The sequence below is a fragment of the Acipenser ruthenus genome, chromosome 56, assembly GCF_902713425.1.
Source record: "Acipenser ruthenus chromosome 56, fAciRut3.2 maternal haplotype, whole genome shotgun sequence".
NCBI lineage: Eukaryota > Metazoa > Chordata > Actinopteri > Acipenseriformes > Acipenseridae > Acipenser > Acipenser ruthenus.
The window spans coordinates 5,335,037-5,354,037 of record NC_081244.1 but is presented as its reverse complement, the minus strand read 5'-3'; the positions used below and the strand labels follow the sequence as shown (position 1 = coordinate 5,354,037).

General features: G+C 41.9%; 1 protein-coding gene, 1 long non-coding RNA gene and 11 other non-coding genes across 14 annotated transcripts; 6 read left to right on the top strand and 7 right to left on the bottom strand.

Moving 5' to 3' along the window:
* The first annotated feature begins 73 nt into the window (after positions 1–73).
* Positions 74–4,875, top strand: LOC117404226 (tubulin alpha chain, testis-specific). The gene is made up of 6 exons (XM_059017438.1): positions 74–162; positions 1,553–1,775; positions 2,178–2,326; positions 2,635–2,787; positions 3,035–3,562; positions 4,478–4,875. Exons 1-6 carry the CDS (start codon positions 160–162, stop codon positions 4,772–4,774), a joined length of 1,353 nt encoding a protein of 450 aa, XP_058873421.1. The 5' UTR covers positions 74–159; the 3' UTR covers positions 4,775–4,875.
* Positions 4,876–4,998: 123 nt separating this feature from the next.
* On the bottom strand, positions 4,999–7,662 carry LOC131724737 (uncharacterized). Of its 2 annotated transcripts, none has more exons than XR_009320309.1 (3): positions 7,365–7,662; positions 6,847–7,074; positions 4,999–5,582 (listed from the first exon to the last, which is right to left on the bottom strand). It is a non-coding gene; the product is annotated as an uncharacterized LOC131724737 (long non-coding RNA). The 2 variants fall into 2 exon arrangements; XR_009320308.1 differs by lacking the exon at positions 7,365–7,662 and adding an exon at positions 7,223–7,354.
* A 224-nt stretch (positions 7,663–7,886) lies between these two features.
* Positions 7,887–7,958, bottom strand: trnae-uuc (transfer RNA glutamic acid (anticodon UUC)). The gene has a single exon. It is a non-coding gene; the product is annotated as a tRNA-Glu (tRNA).
* A 269-nt stretch (positions 7,959–8,227) lies between these two features.
* On the top strand, positions 8,228–8,299 carry trnah-gug (transfer RNA histidin (anticodon GUG)). Its single transcript has one exon. It is a non-coding gene; the product is annotated as a tRNA-His (tRNA).
* Positions 8,300–8,804: 505 nt separating this feature from the next.
* trnaf-gaa (transfer RNA phenylalanine (anticodon GAA)) lies at positions 8,805–8,877 on the bottom strand. Its single transcript has one exon. It is a non-coding gene; the product is annotated as a tRNA-Phe (tRNA).
* A 1,267-nt stretch (positions 8,878–10,144) lies between these two features.
* Positions 10,145–10,216, bottom strand: trnae-uuc (transfer RNA glutamic acid (anticodon UUC)). Its single transcript has one exon. It is a non-coding gene; the product is annotated as a tRNA-Glu (tRNA).
* A 269-nt stretch (positions 10,217–10,485) lies between these two features.
* trnah-gug (transfer RNA histidin (anticodon GUG)) lies at positions 10,486–10,557 on the top strand. Its single transcript has one exon. It is a non-coding gene; the product is annotated as a tRNA-His (tRNA).
* Positions 10,558–11,060: 503 nt separating this feature from the next.
* On the bottom strand, positions 11,061–11,133 carry trnaf-gaa (transfer RNA phenylalanine (anticodon GAA)). The gene has a single exon. It is a non-coding gene; the product is annotated as a tRNA-Phe (tRNA).
* A 1,254-nt stretch (positions 11,134–12,387) lies between these two features.
* trnae-uuc (transfer RNA glutamic acid (anticodon UUC)) lies at positions 12,388–12,459 on the bottom strand. The gene has a single exon. It is a non-coding gene; the product is annotated as a tRNA-Glu (tRNA).
* Positions 12,460–12,729: 270 nt separating this feature from the next.
* On the top strand, positions 12,730–12,801 carry trnah-gug (transfer RNA histidin (anticodon GUG)). The gene has a single exon. It is a non-coding gene; the product is annotated as a tRNA-His (tRNA).
* A 503-nt stretch (positions 12,802–13,304) lies between these two features.
* On the bottom strand, positions 13,305–13,377 carry trnaf-gaa (transfer RNA phenylalanine (anticodon GAA)). The gene has a single exon. It is a non-coding gene; the product is annotated as a tRNA-Phe (tRNA).
* A 459-nt stretch (positions 13,378–13,836) lies between these two features.
* On the top strand, positions 13,837–13,908 carry trnae-uuc (transfer RNA glutamic acid (anticodon UUC)). Its single transcript has one exon. It is a non-coding gene; the product is annotated as a tRNA-Glu (tRNA).
* A 377-nt stretch (positions 13,909–14,285) lies between these two features.
* Positions 14,286–14,358, top strand: trnaf-gaa (transfer RNA phenylalanine (anticodon GAA)). The gene has a single exon. It is a non-coding gene; the product is annotated as a tRNA-Phe (tRNA).
* Positions 14,359–19,001: the final 4,643 nt, after the last annotated feature.

Below are 19,001 nucleotides of genomic sequence, written 5' to 3'. Positions count from 1 at the left end.
AAGACTGCAGTGGGTGATATAAATACGCGTGTGACGACGGTTGAAGCAAGTCAGTTATTGACGATAAAGAACTGTTGAGTATTATAAGGTTACAGAAGACAGAACAAAATCGTTAAATTTCAAAATTGTCGATAATATTTGCACCACTCGTCTAGAAACATGGTAAGATATGTTCTACGAGACTTTCGCATTTATGTTTTTTTAACACAAATACCGTTTTAATGCTATTTTCTGAAAAAAGAAAAACGGTATTTGCCTTGGAATGTCAAACTGTCGTTATGATCTGAGGTAACTTAGTTTATTAAAACAAGTGAAACTAATTTTAAAAGCCATGTAAGGAAAAAATAATATATAAAAATAATTACACGTGGTACAGTAAAAACAAAAATGTGATTCCCACCCAAAACAAGGCGGTTACTGCAAAACTATTTTGTACAGCTTGTTTTGTTTAAAAATATTCAAATTGAAGTGGCAGTTTTTTTCTTTGATATGTTAAACGGTTAGTTTTATTTTAAAGAAACGCCAAATATATGCTAATTTATGAACGGCTATTTTTGGTAATTAAACAATAGAGCCAGTGATAGTTTTGGAATAAATGATACGGTATTGCAGTAATATATTATAATACTGTTCTTGTTTGTTTAAGAAATAAAAATCTAAATTTTACATAAAACAAGTTTGTATATGAAAGCTTAGATTGCGAGCACAAAATGAACGTGGAACAAGATTTTTTTTAAGGTTTTACAATATTGAAGCGTAATAAAAAAGAAAGCTATTGAAATAAATGTTTTGTGTGTATTTTTTTCTATTGTTTTATTTGTAGTATTGCTTTGAGTTAACAATCGTCAAAGTCGTTATCTTGTTAAGCGGTTTGTGATGGTGGTCCACTATGAAAGGCGCTATATAAAGTAAAGTTTGATTGATATTTAAAAAAAATCCCTGTCATTAATTCACTCTAGAAGCTGAAACTTACACTTAATGAGATTTTCGCGGCAAGGTCGGCATCAATAGATGCAAATTAACTTTCTTTATGTAACTTGACAAGTACTTAAACACCATATCTACAAGAGAACACCACAAACCAAAATATTATTATTATTATTATTAATTTCTTAGCAGACGCCCTTATCCAGGGCGACTTACAATTGTTACAAGATACCACGTTATTTTTACATACAATTACATTATTTTTTACACATTTTTTTTTTTTTTACATATAATTACCCATTTATACAGTTGGGTTTTTTACTGGAGCAATCTAGGTAAAGTACCTTGCTCAAAGTGTCCCCCACCTGGGATTGAACCCACGACCCTCTGGTCAAGAGTCCAAAGCCCTAACCACTACTCCACACTGCTTACAGTTGGTTATTAGCATCATCAATATTGGAAACTGTTATTAGGGTTTTGAAAATTAAAACAATACCCAAAAACAAGTAAACTTCAAATCCAAAGGCAGGGTGTACAGGCTATATATAGTCCACATTTTCTCTGGCTGAAATAAACATGGTGGTTTCTTCCCTAGTGATACTAAACCTGTGAATTCACTTCCCAGCGTGAGTGCATTTCCATCCACGTTGGCCAGGCTGGGGTCCAGATCGGCAATGCCTGCTGGGAGCTGTACTGCCTGGAGCACGGGATCCAGCCGGACGGACAGATGCCCAGCGATAAGACCATCGGAGGAGGAGATGACTCCTTCAACACCTTCTTCAGCGAGACTGGAGCCGGCAAGCATGTCCCCAGAGCTGTGTTTGTGGACCTGGAGCCCACTGTGGTCGGTGAGTGAAAATACAGTCCTGCATCAGGGTTCAGGAGCTCTGTAAGAGTAAACCCATCATCAGAATGCGGTTTTCCCATCATTAAAATGTTTTTGCTGTGTGAATAAGTGGTGCTCTTGTCCTAGCCATTGTAAACTCAGGTTTCAGTTATTGATCGATTTTCTAAACCATGAACTGTTTCATGACATAACATTCAGTTATTCACTTATAAAACATCACCTCTGATGCGCACGTGAAGATTTTACAACAAACATTTTCCCTTTTTTCAAACTTGCTTATTTCTAAGAATGCTCTAGGAATATGAATTTCAAGCCTGTTTTAATGTGAATCCATGCTGGTTTGGTTGCACAGCCTCTCTCTATTGCACAGTGCTGAGTGCTCTTCTCTCGCTCTCTCTCTCAGATGAGGTGCGCACGGGGACATACCGACAGCTCTTCCACCCGGAGCAGCTCATCACTGGCAAGGAGGACGCTGCCAACAACTACGCCCGTGGGCACTACACCATCGGCAAGGAGATTGTAGACCTGGTGCTAGACCGCATCCGCAAACTGGTGAGCTGATTAAAAGGGTTGAAAACAATTCTAATGTAAGAATTAAAATGTGTATATATAATATGTTAGACACTACATTTTACACGCATGCACCCTCAAGGCTGAGCATGTGTTCTAATAAGAAAAAGAAATCAGTTGCTGGATTGCGGTACGATATTTTTCTACCCTCAATTTACATCAGTATCATTCTTTACCCTTGCCAATTTTTACTTTGTGGATATGGGAAGGTTATGAAAATATCCTTTAAAGATAACCGTGCAGTAACTGGTGATGTTACCTGTGTCTCTCTCTCTCTCTCTCCTCCCCAGTCTGACCAGTGCACAGGACTGCAGGGCTTCCTGATCTTCCACAGCTTTGGCGGTGGGACCGGCTCCGGATTTGCCTCCCTGCTCATGGAAAGGCTCTCTGTGGACTACGGCAAGAAGTCCAAGCTGGAGTTTGCAATCTACCCGGCTCCGCAGGTAAACCACAGGAATATCACCGCTTCTCACAGGTCGTTCTCAGACTTCAAAAATGGAACTAGCATTTAGTAGTATGAACATACAATTTAAAAGATTCATGTAAATGAAATGTTATGCAGAAGCTTTAACAGCCCCGGCATCTGCTCTTCAAGTCATTTCCTGTAACCTGAAGCTCTATTTCCAATGTTGTGTTCATTTGTACAATTCTGTTGCTGTGCCTCTAATTGAAATCCCCTCCCTCGGTCAGGTTTCCACAGCAGTGGTGGAGCCCTACAACTCCATCCTGACCACTCACACCACCCTGGAGCACTCGGACTGCGCCTTCATGGTGGACAACGAGGCCATCTACGACATCTGCCGACGCAACCTGGATATCGAGCGGCCGACCTACACCAACCTGAACCGGCTCATCGGGCAGATCGTCTCCTCCATCACCGCCTCCCTGCGCTTCGACGGGGCCCTCAACGTGGATCTCACCGAGTTCCAGACCAACCTGGTGCCCTACCCCCGCATCCACTTCCCCCTGGTCACCTACGCCCCAGTCATCTCCGCGGAGAAGGCCTACCACGAGCAGCTCTCCGTAGCCGAGATCACCAACGCCTGCTTCGAGCCAGCCAACCAGATGGTGAAGTGCGACCCGCGCCACGGCAAGTACATGGCCTGCTGCATGCTGTACCGCGGCGACGTGGTGCCCAAAGACGTCAACGCAGCCATTGCCACCATCAAAACCAAGAGGACCATTCAGTTTGTGGACTGGTGCCCCACCGGCTTCAAGGTTAGTGCAAGCCCAAAGCAATCAAACAGGGACTACTAGGTCAGTGAGTCTTGTTTAAGGATAACTATTTTCAAATACATTTAATAGAAAACAAAAAATGTACCGTATGTAAATACAATGTAATTCTGATTATTCGTGTGCTTGGGGGGTGCATAGGTCCGTGGATAAATGTGTTATTGCATGTAAGTAGAATGCATGAATAAAATACAGAAACTAGTGATGTAAACGAAATTTACTAGAGATGCATGCAATACAATATATTACAAAGACAGAAGAATCTTTTAAAATTAGTTTACTTTGATAGTGTTACTCCTAGGAAAATCAAAATGCGATACACCTCCAACCCTGTTAGCTTTCTCTGTTAACAAAATAAATAATAAATACATAAAAATACTACAAAACTACAAGACATTTTATGACAGGAATAAGCTATTCAGCCCATCAGAGCTCACAATTTTCTTATAAACTAAGTCATGTCTCTCACAGCTAGAAATATCACAAGGTATTATCGCAAATTTATTCCACACATTAATATTAAAGCCAAGTGTTGCTATTTTTCTGGGATTTCAAACAAAAAAATTCTATTTAGATTTTTTTACTTTAAAACTAAATAAACAAACAAGGTGTGCAATTAAGTTTTGTTACATTTCAACAAAATACGTACCAACGGAAGTGTTTTTTTTTTTGTTTTCATAACAGTTTCTTTAAACAATTCACTGCTGCAAGTCGTTCTTTTGAACCTTGAGAAAGTCCATCAGTCTTTTGTTTCAGTGAGGCAAAATGTTTAATGGGATTCACCAAGTAACTGCTGAGTTTGTACTGTAGTTTAAGCATCACAAGCCTGGCTGTCACTACAGGATGTCAAGTTAATTGCAAAGGAGATGTAGCTGAATCATGTTTTCACTTCCCTTCCAGGTTGGCATTAACTACCAGCCTCCCACAGTGGTGCCCGGGGGTGATCTTGCCAAGGTGCAGCGCGCTGTGTGCATGCTGAGCAACACCACCGCGATCGCCGAGGCCTGGGCCCGCCTGGACCACAAGTTCGACCTGATGTACGCCAAGCGGGCCTTCGTACACTGGTACGTGGGGGAGGGGATGGAGGAGGGAGAGTTCTCCGAGGCCCGGGAGGATCTGGCAGCTCTGGAGAAGGATTATGAAGAGGTGGGAGTCGACTCTGTGGAGGGAGAAGCTGAGGAGGGAGAGGAGTACTGAGAGAGGAAATAGTCCATAACAAACCGGACTCGTACTGTTTTGGGAGAGAGCCTTTTGCTGTTTCTGATGTTCATGTTCCAAATAAAAGCGTTCTAATTTTATTAATTTCGTGTTTCTTTTTTAACTATGTGCACTTCTTTGCTCTGGTAATCTACAGCCGGTGGAACAAATGTGGCTTACCTTGCAGTTAACCTCACAATTAAAATGAACAGTGGCATGTATTCAAACAGGATCTGTTTGTTCATACCAAATCCACTTTTCTTTTTAGAAATGAAAGCCGCTGGACTGGGTTAAGAACTACAATCTTGGTGTTTGGGTAATGGGGAGGGGAGCTTGAACAACAATAAGGAGGGACACAAGGATGTATCTTGCTCAGATGTTTTATAAAATCTGCAAAATACAAATTCAATAGTTATTCTGCATAGCAGAATATAGTTGTCAAAGTGCAATACAGTAGAATCCTTGTATCAGAGGAATTATCCACCCAATAGCAGGTACATATACACTGCCCCATAACTGAACACAAAGATCAGAAGAGAGGGGTTCCACTGCACTTACATGGTGAAATCAGCTGCTTTAAATGTAAAAAAAAATGCTTAATTTTCCAGTTTTTCTATGTATCATTTCCCCCACTGTGTGGGCTAACAATTGTTGGGAGATGTCCTTGTGTTTCAGTCTGGCGGGTCTCTGCTTCTCCTGCGTTCACTCCACTCAGGTGTTTTCTTTGCAGTGTGAGAGTAGGGGTGGAGACGCCACTCCACTCCCACGATGCTTTCGTTCTCCAGAGTGCCCAGCTTGATCATGTACACTGAAACAGATGGGTCGGTTTAGTTAATACTCTGCAGGGAGTCTTGTTTATACAGATCATGCTACTCCAGCTGCAAACTTGTATGCCAGTTCAACATTTCTGGCAGAGGTCCTCTTCACATAATCTATAAGACACAAATCCCACCCCCCCCCCAAAAAAAAATACCTGAGAAACAACATGGATAATAACTAGTCAGGGATGGGGTCCTTCGAAGTAACTGGAATTTATATTTTCGAGACACAATTGTGATTGTCAACTGCTTTCATATGAAGCCAATTTAACTGACTAACAAACTGACTTCAATTGAAGTCATTTGTTGCCACTGTTGTGAGAAGCTCATTTGAACTGAATACTGATTGCAATTGTGATCAATGATGTGTTGGCATTGACTAAAAGGGAATTGGAAATTGCCCCCCAACCGTTCTCTAGTTTTAAGAGTTTTACCTGATACAGCCCAATTTCTACTTTTAAATTGGTGTTTAACATTTATGGAAGGTTCCATAAGCCATTCCTCAATGATTATTACTTTTACACATTTTTTTTTTTTTTACTGAATTCCAGAAAACCCTGTTTATAAATTTCACATCAGTAAATCAATAGCATGGTTCCATATTTCTTAACATCTGAAGGATTCAATTATACGGAAATGGGCTTAAAAAAAATGTCATTTGACTTTAGGGTTCTTCTGTCCTTTTAAATCAATGAATTGCATCTGTATGCAGCAGTAATCCGTCAGTTTCCCTGAGCAATGCTGAGTACTGCTTTATCTCTCGCATTAACAGGCTATTACATGACAGGTTTCAAACTGGCACCATCACAAAGGACAATGCCTCTTGGGCAGGCTATTCTGGTAACGGTATGACAATGCAGAAACTGAAGTGATACCAGCTATGGCCAAAAGTTTAGCATCACCTAGAATTTTAGGATATATATATATATATATATATATATATATATATACACACGTAGAGGAGAAAAGAGAAGGCATTCAGTTCTGTGCTTTCAACTGAACCTCAGCCATAACATCAGGGATGGAAATAAGACTCCCATTGCATAGCAGTTTGATCCTGGTTTTACTATGAGTTCAATAAGACACACTTGAGCTTGTTACCTGATACACACTGGCTAATCAAGCTTGTAGTAAAACCAGGAACGGGTGAAATTTCAAACCTGCTTTAAACATGGTTGGCTATGACATCTCACAAGATTTCAACTTTTCCCCAAAAGTGGCCAGAAAAAACTTTTTTTTTTTTTAAAAACACACCCTGCTCGTTTTCTTGTAGACGACATCCTGTTGCAATCTTTATGTTTAACAATTCATTGATGACTCTCTCTCCTCACTGGCACACAACTGGCACCGAAGAGCTTAAAGACGCCTTCCCTTGGCAAACATCTTGAGTCTGGAGCTGGGGTCCCGGGACGAGGTGACCATGATTTTAGGGTCCTCCACCACCCGCCCACTTGTATTCATCGTCCATCTGAGAGCTGACCCCTGGACACAAGCAGGGACACAGAAAAGAGGTTTATTTGTGACACTGCAATACTTTAAACAGCGTAACCTTTAAACACAAACAATCTTTCTACATACAGTCGTGTGCAAACGTGGAAGAAGGCCTGAATCATTTCTATCCTTTATATACCTGCCTGCATGAAAACACCTCTGGGTGTGAGAATTTCAATTTCCAGTCAGCAATCCGTGATACAGAAATAGCCGCTAATGTCTGAAAACGTTAGACCACTTTGTGTTTTAGTTAAGCATCTCAAAAAACTAAAAAGTCTCACCATTTGCAGCTGTGTGTTCCGTTTCTCTTACTACTTGAAATGATTGACAGGTGTGACCTATTCAAGCCAACAATTAAATTACACAATCGCTAACTTGTCTGTTCTGACAATTGTCCAAGATTTTCAGTTCCGGTGGTTGGATTTCATACGTGCAACAAATCAAAACTACAGACTGTACCTCTGAAAGCGATCAGGATTTGACAGTTTCTGAAACCAGCCCCTGTGCCAGACCTGGGAGTCGATGCAATTGTATACTGGCACACCTGCCTAACTGCAATTACACCTAATAATTGGTCGATTACATCTATTTTCAACCACTTTTGGTGAACCCCCTTATTTGTTTGAAAAAAAAAGTCTTGTAAATTAATTCCCGTTTAATATACGAGTTTTACTATAGTCTGACTACAACAGAGAGACGGCGTGCTATACCATTGTAGACGTGTTACATTTAAAACTATTATGGGGACTGGGGGGGTCAAAATAATGAAAAGAAAACTTTTTTTATATATATAAAAAGGAGCATTCCCATACCGGGAGTCGAACCCGGGCCGCCTGGGTGAAAACCAGGAATCCTAACCGCTAGACCATATGGGAAGTCATAGCATTCAACGCTGAGAAATTAGAGTACTGTATGAGCGTCTTGCAAGTGCACCCCCTGGCGTTTCAGAAAGGAATTGCATCGCAGTGCCATGGGTCTCGCGTCAACGTGCAGCGCTGCATTTAACACGCATGTATTAAAATGAGAAATATTTTGCGCGCGTCTATTTTTAAGGATGAAAACCGATGCGACTTTTTAATGACGTAATGTTTCCTGTGCATGTGGACCGCAGCTGCGAGCGCTCCCAGCAGCTCCTCAGTAGCTCGCCGTGATCGTATAGTGGTTAGTACTTTGCGTTGTGGCCGCAACAACCCCGGTTCGAATCCGGGTCACGGCAGGAGAAATCCTCGCACGGCAGAGGGGGGCTGTGTTTTTTGTCGTTGACAGCGAAGTCAGTCGCTTCGTTTTTGTCATTAGAAAACGTGTTGATTTTACACTATTTCTGTGCCATGTAGCTTCAGGCAACGCGACCCAATAGAAGTTCTGAAATCCTATTCGGAACGCAGCCTTCCCGTGTAAGCGACAATTAAGCGTTTTCTTTACACGGAGGGCTGTGCATTACCACATATTAATATATTGTAGCCGTGACGTTTAAAATAACACTACTAATACGGAAATGAATTACACTGCATCATGTTTCACTTTCAACAAAAGTTTAGTTTGGGTAGCGAGTCTTCATTCATAAATATTATATTGCGCAACGTCTATGAAGTACAATTCATAAAATAAACATCATCAGATACAATATTGTTAATTGGATACAATGCATGGAGACGTGGGCTGCCACGTGCCTGTGTTACTGTATTACAATCAATAGAAAATAAAACGGAAAGCCTTCCTGTTGCCGAAACCCGGGATCGAACCAGGGACCTTTAGATCTTCAGTCTAACGCTCTCCCAACTGAGCTATTTCGGCTTGCAGGTCTTCGTTAATCCAAGCTGTTCTACCCGGTTAGGAACGGACGCTCTGAAAGCAATGAGTGACACTGAAACCAGCCCCTGTGCCAGCCCTGGGAGTCGATGCAATTGTATATTGGAACACCTGCCTAACTGCAATTACACCTAATAATTGATCGATTACATCTATTTTCAATCACTTTTGGTGAACCACCTTATTTGTTTTTTTTTGTTTTGTTTTTTTAAGTTTTTGTATTTGTACTTGCGATGAGAATTATAATTGACGCTAGGTCCGCTGTACAGTTTGATTTCTACCCTCATTCGAAAACATAACTTTAACAAATACTGTGGCTGCAAAATGCATTCAAGTAGAACAAGTTAAAAGGATGAAAATAAAGAGGTAAAAAAAACGAAGAAAACGAAATGTGAAGCCACTTTAAGCAAAAAACAAACAAACTACAAAGCGTATTTCAGTGAGACTCGGCTCGTTTTACATTTTTTAATCCGTTTAAACCAGCCGAACTCCTGTGACACTCCCTCCAACAGTCCTAACGATCTGCCGCCCTCTTGTGGACAAAGTGAACAACTGCAAATTCTTGACGAAATTATCTTTCCCTTTGTGAAGTTAAACGGAGTGTTTTGGGTGAATGGAAAACTGCGAGACACCAGTAACATTCATTACACAGCAGTAATATTACCTAAAGGCCAACAGGATGCTCGGATATATTGTGAAAAGTGTTGAATTTAAATCAAGGGAAGTAATGTTAAAACTTTACAATGCATTAGTAAGACCTCACCTAGAATATTGTGTTCAGTTCTGGTCACCTCTAATATCAACACAAATGAACACGGAGTCGACAGGTTAAGCTACATGAATCAATCCGAACTGCAATTTTAATTACAGACACACGTCTCAGACTCACCATTTTCATTTACTTTTTAATTCAAGCATGGACTTCCCAGCTGGCCTCCCAACTACGCTCCTCTCAACTGGACAGTCCCCGACTCGCCGTAGCCAATCAAAAACAACGTAACTAGTACTGGACATCCTGCAGTATTCTCTGACCCAGAATTTAAGAAATTATAATGGGCCTGTTTTTTTTTTTTTTTAAGCTGCAGTCTTGTAAATTAATTGCAGTTTAACATACGAGTTTTACTATAGTCGGACTACAACAGAGAGACGGCGTGCTATACCATTGTAGACGTGTTACATTTAAAACTATTATGGGGAGAGGAGGTCAAAATAATGAAAAGAAAACTTTTTTTTATATATAGAAAAAGGAGCATTCCCATACCGGGAGTCGAACCCGGGCCGCCTGGGTGAAAACCAGGAATCCTAACCGCTAGACCATATGGGAAGTCATAGCACTCAACAGTGAGAAATTAGAGTACTGTATGAGCGTCTTGCAAGTGCCCCCCCTGGCGTTTCAGAAAGGAATTGCATCGCAGTGTCATGGGTCTCGCATCAACGTGCAACGCTGCATTTAACACGCATGTATTAAAATGAGAAATATTTTGCGCGCGTCTATTTTTAAGGATGAAAACCGATGCGACTTTTTAATGACGTAATGTTTTCTGTGCATGTGGAGCGCAGCTGCGAGCGCTCCCAGCAGCTCCTCAGTAGCTCGCCGTGATCGTATAGTGGTTAGTACTTTGCGTTGTGGCCGCAACAACCCCGGTTCGAATCCGGGTCACGGCAGGAGAAATCCTCGCACGGCAAAGAGGGCAGTATATTTTGCCGTTGACAGCGAAGTCAGTCGCTTCATTTTTGTCATTAGAAAACGTGTTGATTTTACACTATTTCTGTGCCATGTAGCTTCAGGCAACGCGACCCAATAGAAGTTCTGAAATCCTATTCGGAACGCAGCCTTCCCGTGTAAGCGACAATTAAGCGTTTTCTTTACACGGAGGGCTGTGCATTACCACATATTAATATATTGGAGCCGTGACGTTTAAAATAACACCACTAATACGAAATGAATTACACTGCATCATGATTCACTTTCAACAAAAGTTTAGTTTGGGTAGCGAGTCTTCATTCATAAATATTATATTGCGCAACGTCTATCAAGTACAATTCATAAAATAAAGATCATTAGATACAATATTGTTAATTGGATACAATGCATGGAGACGTGGGCTGCCACGTGCCTGTGTTATTGTATTACAATCAATAGAAAATAAAACGGAAAGCCTTCCTGTTGCCGAAACCCGGGATCGAACCAGGGACCTTTAGATCTTCAGTCTAACGCTCTCCCAACTGAGCTATTTCGGCTTGCAGGTCTTCATTATTCCAAGCTGTTCTACCCGGTTAGGAACGGACGCTCTGAAAGCGATCAGTGACACTGAAACCAGCCCCTGTGCCAGCCCTGGGAGTCGATGCAATTGTATATTGGCACACCTGCCTAACTGCAATTACACCTTATAATTGATCGATTACATCTATTTTCAACCACTTTTGGTGAACCCCCTGATTTGTTTGAAAAAAAAAAAAAGTTTTTGTATTTGTACTTGCGATGAGAATTATAATTGACGCTAGGTCCGCTGTACAGTTTGATTTCTACCCTCATTCGAAAACATAACTTTAACAAATACTGTGGCTGCAAAATGCATTCAAGTAGAACAAGTTAAAAGGATGAAAATAAAGAGGTAAAAAACCGAAGAAAACGAAATGTGAAGCCACTTTAAGCAAAAAACAAACAAACTACAAAGCGTATTTCAGTGAGACTCGGCTCGTTTTACATTTTTTAATCCGTTTAAACCAGCCGAACTCCTGTGACACTCCCTCCAACAGTCCTAACGATCTGCCGCCCTCTTGTGGACAAAGAGAACAACTGCAAATTCTTGACGAAATTATCTTTCCCTTTGTGAAATTAAACAAGAGTGTTTTGGGTGAATGGAAAACTGCGAGACACCAGTAACATTCATTACACAGCAGTAATATTACCTAAAGGCCATCAGGATGCTCGGATATATTGTGAAAAGTGTTGAATTTAAATCAAGGGAAGTAATGTTAAAACTTTACAATGCATTAGTAAGACCTCACCTAGAATATTGTGTTCAGTTCTGGTCACCTCTAAATATCAACACGGAGTCAACAGGTTAAGCTACATGAATCAATCCGAACTGCAATTATAATTACAGACACACGTCTCAGACTCACCATTTTCATTTACTTTTTAATTCCAGCATGGACTTCCCAGCTGGCCTCCCAACTACGCTCCTCTCAATTGGACAGTACCCGACTCGCCGTAGCCAATCAAAAACAACGTAACTAGTACTGGACATCCTGCAGTATTCTCTGACCCAGAATTTAAGAAATTATGATGGGCCTGTTTTTTTTGTTTTTTTATAAGCTGCAGTCTTGTAAATTAATTCCAGTTTAATATACGAGTTTTACTATAGTCGGACTACAACAGAGAGACGGCGTGCTATACCATTGTAGACGTGTTACATTTAAAACTATTATGGGGAGAGGAGGTCAAAATAATGAAAAGAAAACTTTTTTTTATATATAGAAAAAGGAGCATTCCCATACCGGGAGTCGAACCCGGGCCGCCTGGGTGAAAACCAGGAATCCTAACCGCTAGACCATATGGGAAATCATAGCGTCCAACACTGAGAAATTAGAGAACTGTATGAGCGTCTTGCAAGTGCCCCCCCCTGGCGTTTCAGAAAGGAATTGCATCGCAGTGTCATGGGTCTCGCGTCAACGTGCAACGCTGCATTTAACACGCATGTATTAAAATGAGAAATATTTTGCGCGCGTCTATTTTTAAGGATGAAAACCGATGCGACTTTTTAATGACGTAATGTTTCCTGTGCATGTGGAGCGCAGCTGCGAGCGCTCCCAGCAGCTCCTCAGTAGCTCGCCGTGATCGTATAGTGGTTAGTACTTTGCGTTGTGGCCGCAACAACCCCGGTTCGAATCCGGGTCACGGCAGGAGAAATCCTCGCACGGCAGAGGGGGCTGTGTTTTTTGTCGTTGACAGCGAAGTCAGTCGCTTCGTTTTTGTCATTAGAAAACGCGTTGATTTTACACTATTTCTGTGCCATGTAGCTTCAGGCAACGCGACCCACTAGAAGTTCTGAAATCCTATTCGGAACGCAGCCTTCCCGTGTAAGCGACAATTAAGCGTTTTCTTTACACGGAGGGCTGTGCATTACCACATATTAATATATTGGAGCCGTGACGTTTAAAATAACACTGCTAATACGAAATGAATTACACTGCATCATGATTCACTTTCAACAAAAGGTTAGTTTGGGTAGCGAGTCTTCATTCATAAATATTATATTGCGCAACGTCTATCAAGTACAATTCATAAAATAAACATCATCAGATACAATATTGTTAATTGGATTCAATGCATGGAGACGTGGGCTGCCACGTGCCTGTGTTATTGTATTACAATCAATAGAAAATAAAACGGAAAGCCTTCCTGTTGCCGAAACCCGGGATCGAACCAGGGACCTTTAGATCTTCAGTCTAACGCTCTCCCAACTGAGCTATTTCGGCCTGGTAACGTTCCGCATCAAAGACATATTACTGCGGAACTCGTAATCAATGCTAGTTGGTCTAAGAATGACGCACGCCTAAAACAACGTCTAGAGAAAAGGGCTATGGACTAGTAATAGAAGAAGTTAGGAAAAAATAGTTTAGAAAAATAAATAATAATAAAAACATAAATTGTTTGGAGGGACTGCAAAATATGTTAATTGTTAATCTGTGGAGCAATTGGTTCAAACTAATGACGTAACTCGGCTTGGCAGACACGTGGTTTCAGTAGACTAGGGGTGCGTTCACCGAGATCATTCTGCGCAGAATCTGACCAATTTATGGGTGCGTTCATTGATCTAGTAATGATCTCCGCGAACGCACCCATTGGCTAAAAAAAAGGTACCGTTAGACAAATACGCAGTCGAATACCTACTGTGTACAGGCACACGATTCTACCAATATCATAAGACATCAGCTTCCCATATGGTCTAGCGGTTAGGATTCCTGGTTTTCACCCAGGCGGCCCGGGTTCGACTCCCGGTATGGGAATGACAATTTTTTCCATCCTTTTAAAGAAGCATAGGATACCACTTTCTAGTAATAGTTGTTGAATTATGGAAAATTCACATTATTCAGAAGTTCAAAAACGAGATATCGTAGCATTTGAAGTTAAACGATTCCTATCAACAAAAAACAAAACGTGTAAGTACTGTTGATGTCATGAGGGTAATGTCAGTATAAAATGTCGAAGTGAGAGCGTGGTCACGGCAGCTTGATTGCGGTTAAAGTGAAGGAAAGAAAAATACAGCTCATCTTGGAGTAGTTACACTCTGCGTCCACACGGTGGCGCCCACCCGCAGGTGTCGATTGAAGGGAGCTTCCGTTCCTAACGGGGTAGAACAGCTTGGATTACTGAAGACCTGCAAGCCGAAATAGCTCAGTTGGGAGAGCGTTAGACTGAAGATCTAAAGGTCCCTGGTTCGATCCCGGGTTTCGGCAACAGGAAGGCTTGCCATTTTATTTTCTATTGATTGTAATACAGTAACACAGGCACGTGGCAGCCCACGTCTCCATGCATTGTATCCAATTAACAATATTGTATCTAATAATGATGGTTATTTTATGAATTGTAGATGATGTCCGATGCACAGTATAATATTTATGAATGAAGTCTCGCTACCCAAATCTGCATCTATTGGCCTTGCCTCTTGGGCGTGAACTGTGACGGCATGATGGTGGGATTTATGACACTGATGATGATCAAAGCTAACTAGAGCATTCTTCCAGTTATTGAATCCCTTTGAGGAAAAAGCAGCGTCTGATTTTTTTTCCCCTAATGTGCAGGTTGGTTTGGCTTGCCTTCAACAATGTCCATAACATTGACATCTCCACTGCTACACTGATCACTGTCGCTGCTACTGTCGCTGTTGCTGTCTACAGCCTTCCTAGCATCAGGGGCGTGGTTTCCCAACACGCAAACCACGCAATTGCGTGTGGCCCCGCGGGGCTGGGGGGCCCCCTGCTGCCTAGTAGCAGTGTTACATTACTGCCTGAATTGCAACAAAATCCTTATTTTCTCAGTTGAAGTAAAATAATATACACATTTGATTTCATAGACCACACACACCCTGTCTGCACTTCTATATATTTACAAAAGGTAATTTCATTCAGCGCACGTCATGACACATTTGAGCTACCGTAACTAGGCCAGCTTGTGTCAGTGAAATCAAGCAAAATGAAGCGCACGTATCCTAGCGGAGCTCAAAAACGAAAAAAGATAAAAGAATCAAAAACTCAACAGGAAAGTTTGCAGAAGCTCACTAGTTTCTTTAAGAGTAACACTGCAAAGGAATCATCCGACGAGGAGGAGGTGGGAAATGTTTGTCCTCCTCGTGATGCCACCACCTCAGCCTGTTGCAGCAGCACCGTTAGCACAGACCTACCGGATAACGTTATAGCGACGAGCTCAGAGGAAGCAGCTCCATCTGCCGCAGAACTTGCCGAGGCCTCGCCCGAATCCTCGCAACAACATGACCCGGTGGTGAGTGAAACTGTCATTCTCTCGGACGACCCAGCGCTTTGGCCAGACAAGCTTACCGACCAAAATAAATGTCAGTTGATCATAAGGGGGCCAGTTCAAATTAAGGATTTTGACTTCCCACAAAACGATGACAATGTCCCACGTCGTTTTACTGAAGAGAATTACCAAAAGAAAATGAAAAACGGAGAGAAAATACATCGAAAGTGGTTAGTTTACTCAGTGAGCAGTGATTCTGTATTTTGTTTCTGCTGCAAGCTGTTTGAAAGAGGGATCAGATATGCTCTTAGCAGCAGTGGATTTCGATCGTGGATAAATCTTCATAGCCACTTGAAAGAGCATGAAAAGGGCAAATCGCACCGTGCCACTATGCAGAGCTGGCGGGAATTAGATGAACGGCTGAAATCTGGCAAAACCATTGATGGTGCCAGTCAGGAATTACAGGCCCTGGAAGTACAGCACTGGAGGGCTGTGTTAAGCAGAATAATTGCCATTGTTTGCCATTTAGCAGAACGCAACCAGGCATTAAGAGGACACTCAGATAAACTTTTTGAGCCCCATAATGGCAACTTCCTTGGACAGATAGAGCTGATGGCACAGTTTGATCCCATAATGAGCGAACATCTTAGAAGGACTGACAAAAAGGAAATCAAGGATCATTACTTGAGTAACACCATCCAAAATGAGTTAATTGCATTAGTTGGACAGAAAACATGTGATGCAATTGTGCAGAAAGTGAAAGAGGCCAAATACTTTTCAGTCATAATGGACTGCACCCCAGACATCAGCCACACAGAACAGTTGTCCCTGGTGCTACGCATTGTGAACTGCGAGTCAGCTGTGGGGGCCTTCATCTCAGAGCACGTTGTTGGGTTTATCAGTGTTGATGACACCACAGGAAAAGGCTTGTGCAATACCCTCCTTGAGCAGCTGAACCACTTGAAATTGAACATTGCAGACTGTCGTGGGCAATCCTACGATAATGGAAGTAATATGATGGGACACAAGCAGGGGGTCCAGAAAAGAGTGCTGGAACTGAACAATAAGACAATGTGTGTTCCCTGCAGCAGTCACACACTAAACCTTGTTGTGGCTGATGCAGCCAAGTCATCTGTACTCTCTGTGAGTTTTTTCGGCAATCTTCAGCGCCTTTACAACCTCTTCAGCTCCTCAGTACAGCGCTGGTCAATACTACAAAATCATGTGAAGCTCACAGTGAAAAGTCTGTCAACAACAAGATGGGAGTGCCGCGTTGACAGTGTGAAAGCACTTCGCTACCAAATGCCTGAAGTGGTGGAGGCTTTAACTACACTCAGTGAACAAGCAACAGAGAAGAAGGATGGGGAGACATTGTCTTCATCACAGAGCCTGTGTAAGGAGCTGACAACATGGCGGTTCATTCTCTGTGTTGTGATCTGGTACAATGTGTTGTATCAGGTAAACCGCGTCAGCAAACTCCTGCAATGCCCCAGTGTGTCAATTGAGACAGTGAAGAGGGAGACTGATGGTGTTAAACAGTTTCTCCAGGAATACAGGGATGGTGGACTTGCCTCAACCCAGATAGATGCAAGAGAAATAGCTGAGAAAATGCAGATAGACATGACATTCCCAGTGGAGAGACAGAGAAGAACAACTCGCCAATTCACAGAGGAAACTCATTTCACACCAGAACAGTGCTTTAAGCAAGATTTTTTCCTTCCCCTGGTTGATATGGCACTGAATAGTGTCAGTGAGAGGTTCACACAGCTGGACCAATTTTTTTCTTTGTTTGGATTTTTATATTCAGCAGATAACATGAAGAAAGCCGTTCAAGAATTCACACTGGAGGAGTCATGCAGGAACCTGGAGCAGACACTAGGGGATATTGACAGCCAGGACTTGGTCCTTGAAGTGAGGGCAGCTGTCATTGCTTTTCCAGGTCACATTTCTTCTCCAGCAGAAATGCTGGATTACATCTACAAGGAGAATCTGTTGGAGCTGTATGGCAATTTGAGCATTGCTCTGCGTTTACTCTTGACTTTGCCCGTCACTGTCGCCTCAGGTGAGAGGAGTTTCTCCTCCTTGAAGCTGATTAAAACGTACTTGCGGTCAACCATGTCCCAGGAAAGACTGAATGGTTTAGCAATGATCTCTATTGAGCAGAGAGTCCGGAGATCATTGAATATGGAGGACATAATCAAAGCTTTTGCTGAAGTCAAAGCCAGGATGGTTAGATTCTGATTGCAGCAAGAGCTACTAGAAGGTAAGAAAATGTCTTTCACTCTCCTATTTAACTTACATGAGAACACCTTAGTTCAAGTGCACTGTCGGTTCTGTAGCCCACCCTTATAATGACATAGGACTGTGGCAGACACTGATGTGTGTGGTAACGCTAAAATGGTCATGACAGGTAGAGAAGGAGGGGCCCCTAAACTGAGCTTTGATTGGGGCCACAAAATTGACAAACCCGCCTCTGCCTAGCATGCAACCCTATTGCTCTGCCTGCCTCTCCTGTGTCTGTGCTGCTGCTCGTACCTGGTTGCATTGCTTCATTCACCTGATAAAATAATAAATTGATGCAATTTTGCTGAGTATTACTATACTGCATTAGTCTACTATCATATTACAGACCTCACCTGCGACCCTGTTGCTCCACCTGCCTCTGTACTGCTTTTACCAGGCTGCACTGCTTCATTCGCCTGATAAAATGATAAATTGATGCATGCTGTTTAGAGAGAAAGTATGACTCCGCTAACTTCATTAGTACATTATTTTTACATTTGCTATGAGAATCATTATCAATTGTGTTTATTACTTTAACTACATCTTCCTACTTACACTTTGACTTTTTGTAAAAAAAAGAAACACCTTTATGTCCATCTTTCTTTTTTTTGGCTTCCATTCTGCTTTAGTCACCTAAAGCCAAATTGAAGTGATTAGCTGATTAGCTCGCTCTCTCTCTCTCTCAATTCAAAAGAGGCTTTATTGGCATGTCAAAATAAATAAAGTTTTGACAACGAATGTCAACACAACTCATCAGTAAACAAATAATCTTAGCCCTCATATTTACAGTAACACAAGAACAAGAATTATGACTAAACCCAGTGCAGAGTGTCTGTTGTCTGTGTCATCTCTTAGGCTGTGGCAGGCAACTAGTTCTGCTGTCCCTCTCCTAACAGGACTGACGGTTCCTAGGTGTCAGAGTGCAGGGAAATCTGTCACCTGATCGGACGATGCAAATGTTAGTCCCGTATTGTACAGACTGTTTTCCACCGGTGTTGCTACTGCCCTAGATTACAGCCGCTGTTTACTGGTTTTCATGTTAATTTATTGCGTGTTTGCACTATTGAAGGGGCACTATTCAGTTGTAATGATACCCTTAATGTCTAAATAAAGGTTTGTTAAAAGCCTCTCTCTCTCTCACACGCACACACACTCATAATGATTTAGCTGAGAAACAAGCTAGCTAGCCACCAAGGACGTGGGGTTAGCAGCTAGCAATGGGTCGCTTTCTTTTCCAGACCCAACTGTTCTCTCTTGCTTTCCATGCTCTTTAAGCCTGATATCTGCTATTAGCTGCTGTGTTGCTACTATTTCATGTATTATGCTACTATCATGCATTATG